Here is a 16,298-nt window from a genome sequence, read left to right on the forward strand (position 1 = left end):
CTTTGTTACTTTGAGAACACGTGTTTCACTGTGAGTTCATCAGAACTAGAACAAAGAAAACTGTGTTGATATCACATGTCACAAACAGTGGGTCAAATAAAAAAAACATCTGATTCGATTCTACATCTTCACTTTTCAGATGTGAGAATGCAGCAAACAAAAGACAGAGCCGAACCACAGAGAGGTTGTTATAGTTGAAAAAGTTGTTTTAAATGACTCAGCGTGTTCTGGTGTCTGAATGTGGGTCACAGCTGGAATCCCACTGGGAAATTTTAGTCCTGAGTGTCCAACTGGATCAGAGCTTTTAAAGGCAGCTCCTCAATTGGCTGCAAATCATCTGTCATTGATCTAAGACGCCCAGATGTTTGATTTACTTTCTTTAAAGGTTCAGTGTGGAGAACTTAGTGACCCCTAGTGGTGAAGTGTCATGTTGCAGCTGAATACCCCTCACCACCCTCCAACGCTCAGTTGTCATAAAAACTCAAAAGGTGTTTAGTTGGTCCAGTTTGTGTTACTGTCAAAAACATGGCCGCCTCCGTAGAAAGGACCCGCTCCAGATGTAAATATACAGTATTTCAATATGAATGACTCATTCTAGAGTAAACAAAACAACCACTTGTACAATTCAGATGAAACACACTAGAGAAAACGTCAATATACTTATTTTATATATGAATCTGACACACTGGACCTTTAATGGGAGTCAACAGGAGAACAGACGTCTCCAGCTGAGCCTGAGCTGCAGGAATGGGTTTGTATTTATATAGCGCTTTTCTAGTCTTGATGAAGTGATAAGTTTGGTTCCATTAACTCCACAGTCCTCAGGAAACCTATGACCTGTGGAACAGAGCCTGTATTCATCCAGGTCATAGGATTCCTCTGTATACACACACTGTAATACTATTGTTATTCTAACTATTACCCATTGAGGCTCTGACGTCTCACACAACTGTCATGTGACCGGATGACTCACAGATGACTTTCACGACCCTCGGGACGGGGGGGGGGGCAAGTACTCCTTTTACTTAAATTGAATAGAATACCTTCATGTAAAAGTAGTTAGTTATACTCTGTTATAACTAAAAAGCAAATTATAATTTGTAATTGTAAAGATAGACAGTATAAGAATAATAGAATAATAATATATAATCAATACAAAAATAAAAAATCCTACCAGTAACCCATCCTTGAAGTATTTAAAAGTCTATATATATATACATATACATATATGTGTACTGTACATACTGGATCTTGCTGAGTCAAGCTAATTTGATTATAATCACCTGATCATTAATTTTATTATAACCCTGCAAACCTCTGGTCTCTCACTTTGTGTTTCCCTTTTACAGTTTGTTATTGTTATTATAATGAACCTGCTGTTTCTTTTATTAGGAGTTTATTTTCAGACACATTATCACAACCTCGCCGAGCTGAGAGGTCTAATTACTCAAAACACTTAAAACCCAAACACTTGATTTCACATTGATAAACATTGTTTTAACAAAGAGGACACAGAGCTCGACGGAGCCCAGTCGGTCCATAGAGTCTGAGAGAAGGTTTTAATCACGAGGGAATCACACAAATTACTACACAGACTTTAAATCCCTGCACATCCTTAGAGAACTGATACTGAGGCTTTTAATCTGTAATGAAGCATCATATCATTCTGTACAATCTTGTTTTGATGTGTATGAGTGGATCAGCATTAAAATAATCATCTGGAAGTGTAGAGAAGGGGGGGGGGGAGTGGGGAACAGCAGCAACACTCAGAGCTCGGAGCCTTTACATCCTGTGAGTAAAACACATTGACCTTGACCTTTGACCTTGGCCCTGTTGAGGGGCTCAGCGAGGTGGAAACGACACTTCACGCGTCCACACGCTCCTCTGACCCTCCGCTGCTGGAGACGTGTTTAATCGTGTGTGTGAGGAGCTGCTTTTAATTCTCGGGCACTCAGGGAGGTGTTTTCTCCACAGTGTGGGAGGGGGACACTCCGGAAGCCTCTTCACCTTTGACCCCCCCCCCCACACACACACTAACCAGCAATTACACACTCATCTCCACACGGCCATTTTGAAGTTAACATTTCGAAACGCGGGCGAACATTTAATCGATCAGCGTTATTAACTCAGACACACACTGAGAAGTTATGAATCCCATCAGGACACGTGTAATGGCCACAGTGTTGTTAGTGCTGCTTTTCATAATGAATATTCTTTTTTTTTATTATAAAATACTTTGACCTGCATTAACCAATGTTTGAATCTACATACACAAGCAATTCAGTCAGGAGCACTTCAGACAAAATACATTGGATTTCAGTCATTTCAATAAGTTGTATGTGCTGGTGGGGCCTGATCAATTGAACGGTTCATCCCCAAAAAATAACTAGAATATGATCAATAAAGAAAACTGGAATGTGTTACATTAAATCAAGCTGCACACAATTGCACACGATCATAAATCAGTGTAAAGGTCCCTGGTTCATCCACTGGGAGATTCAGTGGGTTCTTTCTCGGCTCAGGTTCCATCCTCTCACCAAATTTGTTAAACTCTCTTCTGTAGTTTTTGCGTAATCCAGCTGTCAAACAAACACACAAGCAAACAAACAAACAAACATATGTGAAAACATATCTTCCATGTTGGAGGAAATAATTGTTAGTTGCAGCCTTATTTTTATGTAGAGTCAAAGTAAAATCTGTTTATTTATCAAAATATAGATTTCTATCTAAACTAAAGAAGAGAAAAAACTAAAGTTGCACAAAATAAAGTAAAGTCGAAGTTGTACACAAGGAACAGAAACAGAAGCTCTTCATAATCCAGTCTGACCTGATTATTAAGACACTGAGAACTGACACTTGTATAAATGCATATTGTGTATGAAGGTGTGTCGGCTCCTCAGTGATGTGAATGATTGTCAGTGGACACGAACCCCATCAGACCAATCAAAGAGCTGCAGCGGATTCCGCCTCACGTTCACCTGGCCGTTATCGAGCCGGCCTGATTTAAAAAAAGAGAGATTACAGGAATGGATATTTCAGGATCATTGCTCTTGAGAACGTCTCTGACTCATCTCGTTAAAAAACACGAGCTGCGATCAAACTCACTGATCTTTCCCGTTTGCCAACTTTTAGCCGACGACGAACCCTGCGTTTCAATTTGTGGGTTTTTCAAGAAGTGGAGATTTTTTGTATTTTTCCGGTGCAAGACGAGTGCAAACGGAGGAGAAGGTCAGACTGGTCAAATTCCCACATTGAGCCACAGGGGAGGAGTTGCATGAACCTGCTGACCTCACAGTCCTGAGCTTATCCGAAGGGGCCGAGGGGGAGATTAATGGCCGACATCAACATCAGCTCCCTGAAGGAAACAAGGCAGTTTGAATGTGTGTTTGCTTGTTTGGGTTCCGTGTGTGTGTGTGTGTGTGTGTGTGCACCGATCAATGGCGAGCTCCTCTACTGTATCGCCATTCAACCACCGACACCAGGTTACATGGCGATTAAACTCCTTTATCAGTTCTCTGGCTACAACAAAGCACCAGAATGGGATTAAGCGGAGACGTGAGGCGCTACCACAGCTAACGCCGCGGCCCTTTGAGAATGTGCCGGCGATGAGCGGAGCCTGGACGCTGCAGGGCAGGATTACCGCACAAAGAGATGGAGGGATATGAAGTGAGGTGTTCGTAGCCCCCCCCCCCCCCCCCCCCACACACACACTCCATCTTTTCTTTATCTTGACATCCAAACCCCCTTTAAATGCTTCCCATGCCTTCAGAAACGAGCTCGGGCGGAGAAGCATCCTTCACCAGTTCCCGTCCCACATGACGGAGGCGTGTTGGAGCTGAGTTCATCTGAGCTGAGAGGAGAGACGTTCATTCATCAGGAGGAAGGAGCGCGGTGAGATGAACGGCGAATGACCTGAAGGACTGAGATGATTCATCACCTCCTGGGATGAAGTTCATTAGAAGACGAGTCTAAGAGATACATCAGTGCCTCCTCTTCCTCGTCCCCTTGTTTGTCACGATGAAGGAACTCTCTCCAGGAAAATTAGGATTTATTCATGTTGTTTGTCTTCCTATTCAAAAATCTCAATTAGAAAAGAGCTGCAGCCAATTAGTATTTTCATTATGGATTCTTTGGTGGTTGTAGTCTCGCAGTGATAAAAAGTAGCTAAACACATTCACTACACTCAGGTACAAACTTAAAGTATTTCCATTTTATTCTTCTTATTCTAACATATTGTTTTAATTAAACCAGAACTTCATAAGGCTTTTGTCTAGTCAACTGACAAATAAAGTTGTGTTTAGTTGTGTGTCCTTGTCATGTTTCAGCTTCAAAGAAACATTTCCTCGCTAATAATCTCACATTATTCTTTATTTCACAAAAGATGAGGGAGGAGTATGAAAAGGATTCTTACCTCCCCCCCCCATGACCCTTTAGCTTCATCCTGTGACCCTTTGAAAAGAACACTGTTGATTTCACGCCTACATTACCCACAATACACCTCCCCTGCTCACAGCTCACTCAGCTGTGTTATTAGTGGCTCATGTGGCCTCAGGCAGAGATGAGGAGCAGATTACAGTCGTCTGCTAATCTCACTTCTTTCTCCCTCTCCACGCACACACACACATTTTTTTTAGTTTTCGCATCTTTTAACTTTTAATCTCCAGCCTCGGGCGACACTGAGTCACATGACCTGGAGGTATCAGCATCCATTAGCTCCACCACTTCTCCTTTGAGGGTCTTTGTGTAGAGTCGAGTACGAACAAGAGAGTCTCCTCCACTGGTTCTGAAGTATTGGAAAGAATTCTTATCGTGTTTTCCCAGAATTCAAGATGAAATACAGTTTTCAAGTGTAGTGTTTGTTGTAGGAAAACAAAAATACTAAATTCCTTATGATATAAACCAGATAAAAGTGGCTGATCTTGAATGAAGTTGTAACTAAAGAGTATTTGAAGACTAATCCACAGCCACAGGTCATAAATCCCACCTCCTCCATGTTAGTGGCTGGGACATGAACCAAACAAAAAAGAGTCAAAGGACAATTAGATGGTTTCTGTTATTTTGGGTTGTTGTCATCACACTGATGTTTGCTTCAAGTGAGTTGTCTGATGCCATGATTGACAGTTGATGGTGACTTGAAGTGTGTTTGTCGGTGGGACCTCGACCCTGCAGCTCCACCCTCCAGACTCTGGCTCCAAATATAAATACAAAGTGAAAGATGACGGCACCTGGGACATCCTGCTTTAATTTGTGTACAACAGAGGGAAGTGGAGACGCGTCTTCCATCTTCCTTTAGTCCAGGGTTCGCGTTCTGATGCACAGCTGTGTTTGAATTTCATGGTAATCCATCCGATAGCGATGAAGATATTTGAGTCTGGAGTAAAGTGATGGAGCCTTGACGCCCTGATGGAGCCGTTCACCGAGCCGGAGTGAAGAATGAGGAATTCAATTAAAAACATATTCGATTTCCATATCTGAAGTCACATTTCCCAACACTCTGAGTTGGGAGAGCGGACGCCTGTCACCCAGGACCAGTCAGTGGTGCAGAGCTGCTGCTTACACAACACACGAGTGGAGCCTGGGAACAAACAGGCGCACACACAGTAGCCTTGCCAACCCAAAGTGGAAACTCCCCCACGCGTCCATTCATGTGAGGACGCACAGGGCCGGAGACGAGTTATCACTAGGCAACAGGCAGGAGGGAATCCGCAGCACGGACTCTTCTCTGCTGCTCGGAGCTGTTTGGGCTGTTTGGTCTAATGACAGATAACCGTTAGGATATAATTGACACTGGCTATAAAAAAAAAAAAAAAAAAAATGAAACAAAACACAAAGGGTCGCATTCAGATTGTCCCCCCCGGTCGCCTTCCAGCTTTAGATGGAGCCGAGGGCTCTGAGGGAATCAACAGGTTCCAGCTTCAGTGAGGCTGAGAGCGCATAAATTATCAAAGTGGGTTGACAAAACCAGAATTAAATTAAGCACTAAATAGAAGGAAGAAACCCCCCCCCCCCCCACGTCATTATCGTTTTCTAAAGGGGAGATTAATCTCGTTTAATAAGATTACACTTAATAAGAAACACTGGAATTTAAAATATATGATTCCTAATGGGACCAAATCTCCCATCTGCCTCTTCAGGGTTTAAAGATGTGTGTTTTCTGGAGCGTCATGCTGAGCATTAAAAAAGCGTTCAGCGGCTCGGAAAACAACACAACAACAAAAGCGGCGAAAAACTGGAGAGAACAAACAGAAGATCTGAGGCGGGCACAGTCTTTTTAAAAACCAGCTATTGAAGAATAAAAAAAAAACATCTTTATAAATGTTTAATCTGCTGCTGGATGAGAGTCGGAAGGAAATCTGGCTCGGGTTGACCCCCGTAGTGAACACTATGATGTCGTCTATCAGGAGAACCGGTCGTCTGACCGTCTGGACACTCGGCCCGGGTGTTGTTAAGGGCCCAGGGTCGATATTGCTGTGGCTCAATTAACGCAGGTCACTTCTATGGTTTCAGGAAGAGAAGCTGCAGCCGGCGTCATCCACCGGCCAAGAAGTCGGCCATTCCAAACAGGTGGGATTAAGAAAAAGAGAAAACCTTGATAATAAAATCAAATTTCAATAGTTTTTTGGCCCATGACCTGACTCAAGGGTTGAAGCCATTGATTATTTTCCAAATCAGATGATCATGAAAAGTGTCCGAAGACATCGAGACCATCACAAATTCCTTGATTCCAGAATAACATCTTCAATTTACCATCAATTAACTTTTAGTTTTGACTGTCAGAGTTTCCTGGGACGTCCTGACGAGCTCTGCTGCTGTTAAACTTTACACAGGCACCATTGTTTGATATGTCGAGCTGTTGCAAGAGCAGAGCCGGTGAAACTTGTCAACAACAAATCCCCTGAAAAAAACAGTGACGTCACCAACGTGTCGCCCAGAAAGGGGCCGAAGCCAAAGAGCTTATTCCTCTGTGCTGTTGAGCTCCTTTGTTCCTTCGTGAACCAGAGCACTGTGGTTTATTTTGGGTCAATTTCACGTAACACACTCTTGCTGCTATAAATACTCACTGGAGAGAAAATCGCCCCCAAAACATGCTCCACTTACTTGTTTCTGAAAAAGTTTAGGGAAGTTTGTTGGTAAAAACAATTGAGCCTGAAACGAACTTTAAGGTTTTCCTCCTCTGAGGGAAACAATAGTTGTGGTTCTGAGGGACGAGGGCTAACTATTGTGCAAAGTGGGTTAAGAGGATATTGGGAAAAGGAAACCGGACGATACCATCTCGAGCACATGAAGATAAACAGCAGCCGGCGTCAGGTCCCATCAAACCACCACAGAAGAAGAGATGGTGTGACTTATAAGAGAACGTTTCATTTTGCTGCAGTTTCCAGGCTGACTGACATGTGAGCAGCTAACAAGCGTTTCCTCTGGTTTGGTGGGTGTGTCAGAGGTGTCGCCCAATCAGCAGCGACGTGTGTATGAACCGCCGTATTAAAAAGGAAATGCACACAAGGGACTCTTTCGTTTTCTCAAATGCAGCAGCTTCTGTTTGGTGTTTGGCTAAAGCAGAGACTGTAAATATATTTTCCTTAACTTAGTTTTTTTTTATCAATATCTACTTTTTAAACTCTGTTACCCGTATTGCTTTCTTGTGAAAGCAGTGAGGCAGAAAAACTGCTTTTGTTTTAGTCATTTGTTCCTATGAAAAAATACCTAAGAACTATATTTAGATCTGCCCTTGTTCATTCTTTCACATAACCAAGATCTGAGAAACTAACTGAAAGGAAAACAGTCTCTTTAATACGAGATTAAAAACCTTTTACTTTCTTTCTTTCATCCGGATCCAGTCGAGCTGCCACAGGAGAAAACTCGCCCGTTTACAGATGTTTGATCAATTACACCTGCTCTGATATTCGAATTACTCCCTCGTGGATAAAATTAACCAAATAATTTGCTTTATTGAACATATAAGATGCCTTCACACAGGAAACAATAACAGACCACTGATATGCTTGAAATGAAAAAAGAAAAACCCACATTTTATTGCACTTAAGTTATAAGAAAATAAAATTCTAAGTGAATCAAACAAATACACAATCCCTTTAAAGGTTTTTTCTGTCTGTTTGACTTTTTTGCCAGGCAGTTTTACATGAACTGGAAAAATAAAAACACCTGCAACAAATCTGATTTCTCAAACCAGATCATAAATTAAAACAGAGGGAGAAAACAACGAGAAGAGATAGAGCAAGATTGTTTTCTTTTTTCTTTTTTAATATACAGTGTTATACCACTTTCACAGTTCAGCTCGAGTTGTGACTCTTAGAGATTGAGACGATTTTTCATTTGGCTACAATGCTTCAGTTCACGTTTGTTGCCTTTTTGTGTGTTTTATTTTTCCCGCCTGACGAACCGTGAGGCTGCGGCCGCGGGGGTTTGAACGGCGACACGTGTAACACGACGACTCGCCGTCGCTCCGCCCATCAGCTGATGCTTGTGATGGTCTCCTCTGTTGCCTCGGACATCTTTGAGTGGAACGACAATCGCACATGGAAACAGACACTTCTTTCATTCACGTGGTATGGTTGATACGTCTGCCAGTTTTTTTTTGTTTGTTTTTTCTTTGCCAGTCCACACAGCACATTTGTACATTTCTCCAAAGAACAGGCTGAAAGAGCTTTGTCCCAAGGAATGTGTTTACAAGTTGCCCATTAACACGCTGAACACACGTACTCATGCACACTCCGCACACACAGACACGCACGCACGCCAACAGTGTACATCCGCTTGTTTCCTCTCTGCAGGCGCTCCCGTCAGTATCTGTCGGACACGCTCCCTCCTCTCAGCCTCGCAGAGGCACGTTTGGCTCAAGTTTCAGTGGCAAAAACAAACAAAAACAAAAAAATGTTGGATGTTCATCTTTTGTCGTCGTTTCTCTTTAAGTCCAAACACACAAGAGTTTGTTTTGGAATTTCGCCTGGGACTAAAACGTCACAGCAAGTAAGAGTTCCATCGCTCTCTTCTTTCCCATTCATCTAGCAGCATAAATACAGTTTGGCCACTGGGGAGAACAGTAGAGGGGGAGGGGCCAAGGGAAGGGAGGGGGGGGTGCCAGGGGCGTTCGAGCAAAGAGACGTTAGCTCTCGACCCGGCGCTGCCTTCGAGGAACCCCCCCCCCCCCCCAGCTAGACTGAAACATTCTGGACAGCACTGATGTTGATGTGGAGACGAAGCTCCAAACCCAGGTATGTAGAAAACAGAAAGGAAGTACAAACAACTCAAACAACCCCACCCCCCCCTCCCCCCCACCCCTCAAAACAAACTTGTGACATAACGACAGCAAACCTAAACCGAGCTGGTTTCTAATACTGGGATTTGTTGCTGTTGGCAACGGCAAGGAAAGAGGGGAAAAAACAAAAAAAACAACCCACAACAATACAGAAACCCCCTTTCATGTGATAAACCAAAAAGGAACTGAGATTCACAGTTGTGATTGTGTGCGATATTGTAAAAAAAAAAAAAAAAAAAACAACAAAAAAAAAAACCTACAGAAACCGAGTGGAAAACGATCAGAACGGAAACGGAGTGAGAACAAACAACGAAACCTCTGAATCCTCTCGTTAACATTGAGCAGCTCTTTACATGTAACTGTGGAAATTCACCTTTAAAAACATCTCCCACCTTCCTCAAGCTTTTTCCTTTCCGGTTTGAGTGTGTGTGTGTGAGTGTGAGTGTGTGTGTTTTTGAGGGAGCATACTGATGAGGGGGAAGGGGTGCATGTGCGGGGGGGGCTTTAAAAAATAATATATCTCTATACATCTCAAAATCTGTCAGGCTTGAAGCGAAACCAAGTCTCTGTGCGAAGCTGCCCCCGAACCGAAAAGGGCGGAGAGTCACTTCAAAAGAAGTTCAGTCGTTGTCAGTCGTTCCTTCCTTCTTCTTCTCGTCTTTTCTCCCGGCTAATCAGGGGACAGACCGCTCATGCCCCACCCCCCCCCCACCCCCGCCCCTTTTCCAGCCCAATCCCCTACGACTCCACCTCAGCGTGGCGCTCGGGGTCAAAAGCAGGGGCTGGACACGTGTGAGGGTCTGTGGCTTTGTCAGTAACGTTTACCCAGGAGGCGGACGGGGGGGGGAGATAATGGTGGAGGACTGGACAGCCCACTGGTGGTGGTGGTGGTGGTGGTGGTTGTAGAATTGGTTTGGGTGAAGAGTTGTCGGCATCGGGCCCTCTGGTCTCCAGGCGCCTCGTCTCCCACGCTTTACGTTTGCGCTCTTCGTCCTTCCCACCACGCCCCCCTCACTTCATGTCCACGTCAAAGTCCAGCACCAGCAGCTTGGTCTCCTCTGTGCCGTTGCGGCTGCCGACCGCGCACACCAGCTTGGTGTTGGAGGCCCGGATGCGCCACACCACACCCCCGCTGCCGCCGCTCTCCAGCGTCACCAGGTTCCGGATGAACTCGCCCGTCTTCAGGTCCCACAGTTTGACCGTGCCGTCGTCCGAGCTGGTGATCACAAAGTTCTTGTTGAACTGGAGACACGTCACGGCGCTCTGGTGCTTGTGTGGACCTGAACACACAGAGGGAACTGATGGTTAGAAACAATAACACAACAAACACGCTTCTCTTTTTCACTGCAGGAACCAAGAGATTTTGTGTCGCGCAGCTAAAGGAACCACGGTTTAAATTTAGTTCCTCATCCATATTAGCTGCCCATCAAAACCTCCTGGGATTGGATATAGATTCTGAGACGAGAGGCAAAAACCATCCGGATTAGTTTAATTTAGTAAACCACACAATGTATACAAAGTGGACAACATGGCAGCTATACAGAAGTGACGCCAAGTAAACCTTGATCACCACCTGGTGGCTGGCTGCAGTATAGGTCATAAGCTCCGCCCCCTGCATGGAAGCAGACGCGCCATGGATCAATCTGAATCGTCAAAATACACGTTACGTTTTTCTCAAAGATGGTTTCTGTCTTTTATTAACGTAGTTCTTTGTGCTGTTAGGGTTACGTTTGTGAGCAACAGGAGGAAGTGGAGACACCCCGTCCATCTTTGAGGTAATCTGAGGAAACCCTGACCTGGGCAGCTACAGCTCCCTCTGTAGCTCCTCTAGTCATGTCTAATAACTCGAGCGGTGCAGTGAGTGGTACAGTGGTAGACGGGTGACTTTGAGAAACAACAGATTTGTTGCATAAGAACTCAGCTACAGAGAAAAGCACTCAGAGAAACCCATCAATGCGCCTGAGAGACGAAGAGAAAACCTCGTCTCCTCTTCCTGAGGTGACGGAGCAGTGAGGTCCTCCTGCTGTCGCTGGGCCTCAGGACGGAGCTGCACGGAGATGTTCGGGCCTGTCAGTGTCACGGAGGCTACGCAGCTCCGGCTTCATCTCCGTCTGCTGTGTGTGCGCGTGTGTGTGTGTGTGTGTGTGTGTGTGTGTGTGTTGCTGGCATGAGGCCACGTTCAAAGTGAAGATGGCGGCTCTTAACGCCTCTGCATTGAGGTGACTTTATTTGCGACTGTGCGTGTGCGGTGACTTTAAGATTTCCCCCGAGGGGCTTGAAAATGATATCTTAATTAAATCAATTAGGGCGACACAAAACACAAACACGCTCAGAATCAAACGCTGCTAAATGAGCTGATTTTCTCTTCTTTACCGACCTCGCCTTAGCAGCAATTTACACCGAGACGAGTTTAATTTGTGATAACGTGTTGAAATCTCAACGTCAACAAGCTTTCTTCAAGCATCTCTTTCATTTCTGTCTCTGGGGAGCTCAAAGGATGTGTTATTCACCCATGTGTACACCACTGCTCCCCCCCACGTCCCTCATCTCCCCCTCCTCTGCCTCCCTCATCTCCCCATTACCACAACAAAGCCGGCTGCTCCATCACTATACCTTTCCCCCCTCCAGCTGACAGAGGCTGCCTTGTTATTGCCCTTTTGTCTTATCAACACACACGAATGAATGACACAAATTGTCTACTGACCTAATTATATGACCTACAAAGTTCTCTGACCCTCTTCCGCTCACTGTAGTCATCCCCTCTTCACAAAGCACACACACATCCTCCCCCTGGTCGTATCCCACCCTCTCTTCAGACTCTCACAGGGGCGTCCTTTTGTTCAGTGTGTGTGTGTGCGTGTTTGTGTGTGTGTGTCTGTTGTTTAGAGGACCAGCTCGCAGCGATGTACTCTGTTAATGAGGGCATTTAGGGGTGGGGCCCCGGTGGTGGTGGTGGCCGCTGCTTTTTCAGCAAAGGATTTCCAGCTCTCTGTGCGGCCCCAGTGCTGCTAATGGAGTTACGGCCATTCAAGCAGACAAAGGGTGTAAGAGTGTAATCAGGACCAGCAGACCCACAAGGTGTCGGCCCCAAAAGAGCCACACACGCACAAACAGGTCATTCAGTCTGGGTTTTAATTGGACTGTCAGTTTGAAGCCCAGACATGTGCTCATTCATCTGGGTGAAGACGACTGTATTACACTGACTGTAGATACTTTGTCGTGAATAACTCAATAGAAAACAAAAGGTGTCCGGCTACAATCACATTCTACTCCACTGAAAACACAGGAGTAGTCTGGACAACAGGCAGACTGCAGCTGTGTGTTAGTAGCCTAAGCTCTAGTGTGCGTGCACAGCAGCCTGCTGGGACGTTGATCTCACCTTGCAGTGTTTGTAGGCACTGGCCCGTCTTGATGTCCCAGATCTTGACAGTGGAGTCTGCGTTGCCCGAGACCAGGATGTTGTCTTTGAGCTCCATGCCGCTGGTGAGGGACTGATGCCCCGTTAGCGTGTGGATGCAGTTGCCCGTCTCCACGTCCCAGACCCTAATGGACGTGTCCAGCGAGCCGCTCACCACGTGGATCCCATCAAACTGCAGAGAGTGAAGATCGATTTTAAAGTGGTTGAAAGCCAAGCTGCCAGTTCAGGGTAACTACAGATGTCACCTTAACTTGCAGACGATGGCCCGGACGCCTACGCAGCATAACTTGGTCCCATTAACAAACCCCAGATTGGACTCATTGAAATGAATGAATTTTATTGATCGGTGGAGCAGCAACGCTTAAACAGCAGCGTGGTACAAAAACCAATCTATAAGTGAAGTGAACGGCCTCCTGCTCTGGCAGTGATGACACCAGCTAAAGTGCGGTGTCATCACACAGAGCGGGTGAGAGGACGTGTTAGAGGACACACAGGGATTCACACTTTCAAATCTACAACAACTCTGAGGAGGAGACACTAAGTGTTATTAAATTGTACTGAAATAAGAAGAAAAATAAGATAAGAACGTAAAATCAATTGACCTGTCTGCTCACCTGTAATGAATACACTCTGTTGGTGTGGCCCTGCAGCGTGTGGAGGCAGGTCTCCGTCTCGGGGTCCCACACCTTCACCATGAAGTCGTAGGCTCCGCTGACCACCCGCCGGCCATCGTACTGGACGCAGCGCACCGCCGCCACGTGGCCCATGAGGACGTGTAAACACTGACCCGTCTCGATGTCCCAGACGCGCAGCGTGGCGTCGCGAGAGCCACTGACCACCCTGAGAGGAAACAGGAGACACAGAGTCAGAGGACAAATAGCAAAAAGACGAACGCTTGTGTCTCTGGGTGCAAAACAAACGATTAAAGCAATTGTGAATTCAACGGCAGTCTTTGTATTGAACTAGATTTTTCCCAGAGAGTGACTTTATTCCTACACGGCCATTCTGTGAGTTTACTTTCACCACTCTTCATTCGTGCTGCGGCTGCCCACTGACAGACTAATGAAGCAGGTATGAACGTTTCCTTTTGCTCCCGTGACAGCGAGTAACCCTCGGAGTCAAACTCATGTTCTTACTTGAATGTACAAAACACCTCGTCGCTCCGGGTGGAGAAAAGAAAAGACGTGTCATAGGTTATAGAAACAGAAACTCCCCCACAGGGAGGAATGCTTGTGAAAGTTTCACTCAGGAGTTTGCACCCAGGGTGTGATTTACATCTAATAAAAAGATTTGAAGCAGAAAAAAAATCATTGAATTATTTCACTGATTGACGCTGCTTGATATAACTTCCACAGAAACGTTGACGTTCCTCCGTATTGTGAACTTCTCTCTTTCAAAGGATATTTACATAGAAATAAAAACACACTGTAGATCCACGCGGCGCATTCTCTTTATAAAAAGGCCTCGCGGTGCTACAAAGATGGAAATCACCAACATGTTTTTCACTGTCTGCCGGCAGCTCACAGCGTTTCCACTGGGTGAGTAATCAAATGCTACACACACAAAAAAAAGACCTTGCTAGGCCCTAAGGCGAAAAGAGCACTTTGAGTCTGGAGTATAATACTGAGTGAATAAGTGAGCAGCAGTTCACTTAAGACGCCTTACAGGGTCTATTTAATCTCCATGTGACCCGACGCTCTCTGTGGGAACTGTCCTCTTTCACTGGTGCAGAGCTGCTCTTTTAGCTCGGTGGGGGGGGGTTATGATTCATACATTGTGGAAGTTATGCTTATTCACGCTTGATGAGAAGATTGTTGTTGACTATAAAGTTTTTATAAATATGGATTCGGCAATAAGTTACAGGGTTTTAATTACAGAGCTTGTTAATTACATACTTGGTATAAATATTTCTCACTACAATTATATAAGAATATAATTATTAATTTACAATCATCACATATAATACCACAACAATTTACAGGATGCAGTATTTAAAGCAATTGCTGACATTTTCTAGAAGTGATAATTAAGTGAAGGCAGCTTTTCTACAGAGCAGTTTAAATAAGTATGTATCATAAACACATGAAATGTAAATGTAGCTAAATCAATATCTTAGATCTGTAAAGCTTTTACTCCTTCAGGTCATGGAGTTGTGTACATATACAACTGGACCCGCGAGTTTCTTGAAGACGTTTCTCCTCTGATCCGAGACGCTTCTCCAGGACGACTACGCTCAACTAGATTAACTGCATTGGGGTCAGGTTAGTTTTCCTTCGGGCTTGGACGAGCTCGGACCGAAAAATGCAGCCACACTATTCACCTGCATATTTTCATAACGCTTCGGGTGACGTCTTAAAATGTCCTATAGAGAATTTCAGTTTAAATCCATACCAAGTTTGAGAAATGGCTGAAAGCATCATCTATTAAGAGACCACTTTCCTGACAGGTTTAACCAAGCAATATGTCCATCTTTACAGATCTCTTTACAGTTACACAAGACCTAATAAGGCGTACAGATGTTTACCCGTGAGACTTCCACATACCTTTTCTCATGTAGGTGCATGCAGCGCACTGTTGAGGTATGCCCGTAGAGGGTGTGGATACATTCTCCTGTCTCTGCGTTCCAGACCTTGAGTGTGCGATCAGTGGAGCCGCTGATAATAATGTTGTCTCGCATCTGGGATGACCACACGCCCCCTGTGTGGCCCACCAGCGTCCGCAGACACTGAAAACACCACAGAAGAAGAAGAACGACAAGGATGAGTAAAGTTCTTCAGTCCTGTTGTAAGTTTCAAAGACACTCAGGGTGATTTCTTTCATACATATTATAAATTAGTTTAATGAAAATCACATTAGGGATTCGTCTTCCTTCAGGGGGAAAAAAAGACAAGTTAGATTAAACTGGTGACCTTTAATGTGAAGGAAGAGCTCAGTCCCTTCTACCTGCTGCTGCTGTACTGGGACACAAACTCGCCGCTGCCTCTTATAATTGCTTTTACTTATCTGCTGCAGAAGCACAGAGGGTTGACAACTGTCTTCAATGAAGAAATGTGCACACCGGTCTGCATTGGGGATGGTAGATTAGCTATTGATCACAGTAGTTATGGAAATCTTCCAGATCAATTGAATTTGGGTGCCCGCGGTTTGTCTCATTTGTCCCTGGATTTAATAATAATAATAATAAATAATTAAAAGCCTTTGGGGAGAGGAGAGGAGCAAACTGTGCCGGCGGTCAGAGCGGTGGTTATGTCAGGCTCAGCAGTGTACAACATGTGACCCCCTGACTGCAGCTGATAAGCCGCTGTGCAGGGAATGGCGATGCAGGGCGAGAGGTTTTATTGCACCGAGAGGAGGAGGAGGAGGAGGAGGAGGAAGATGGCACTGCAGCAGCAGCATCCACCCCCCAACCCCCCCACCCCCTCCTGTGATAAAGAGATTCCCTTCATTAAGTGTGGGTCAATGTGGCATGACCTCACAGTCCACCTCGCCACAGTGTTTTAACTCTGGTTTTATCACCAGAGCTTTTTCTCTTAGGTATAGTGGAAATAACTAGAGCAGGTTACTAGATAACATGACACAGCACATTTCAAACATGGCAGAAAC

The 16,298-nt window shown here is 44.9% G+C and overlaps 1 protein-coding gene across 5 annotated transcripts in view; it reads right to left on the minus strand.

The window, feature by feature from the left end:
• Positions 1-7,924: 7,924 nt before the first annotated feature.
• Positions 7,925-16,298, minus strand: part of fbxw7 (F-box and WD repeat domain containing 7) — a 97,901-nt gene continuing 89,527 nt past the window's right edge. For all 5 annotated transcript variants that reach the window (XM_062387748.1, XM_062387746.1, XM_062387749.1 and 2 more), the window contains 4 exons: positions 15,239-15,420; positions 13,310-13,535; positions 12,657-12,867; positions 7,925-10,557 (listed from right to left, as the gene is read on the minus strand). In XM_062387748.1, coding sequence (XP_062243732.1) covers positions 10,289-10,557; positions 12,657-12,867; positions 13,310-13,535; positions 15,239-15,420 — 888 coding nt within the window. In that variant the 3' untranslated portion in view covers positions 7,925-10,288. The remainder of the gene's footprint in view (positions 10,558-12,656; positions 12,868-13,309; positions 13,536-15,238; positions 15,421-16,298) is intronic.

This window comes from Platichthys flesus, chromosome 5 (genome assembly GCF_949316205.1).
Source record: "Platichthys flesus chromosome 5, fPlaFle2.1, whole genome shotgun sequence".
Taxonomy (NCBI): Eukaryota; Metazoa; Chordata; class Actinopteri; order Pleuronectiformes; family Pleuronectidae; genus Platichthys; species Platichthys flesus.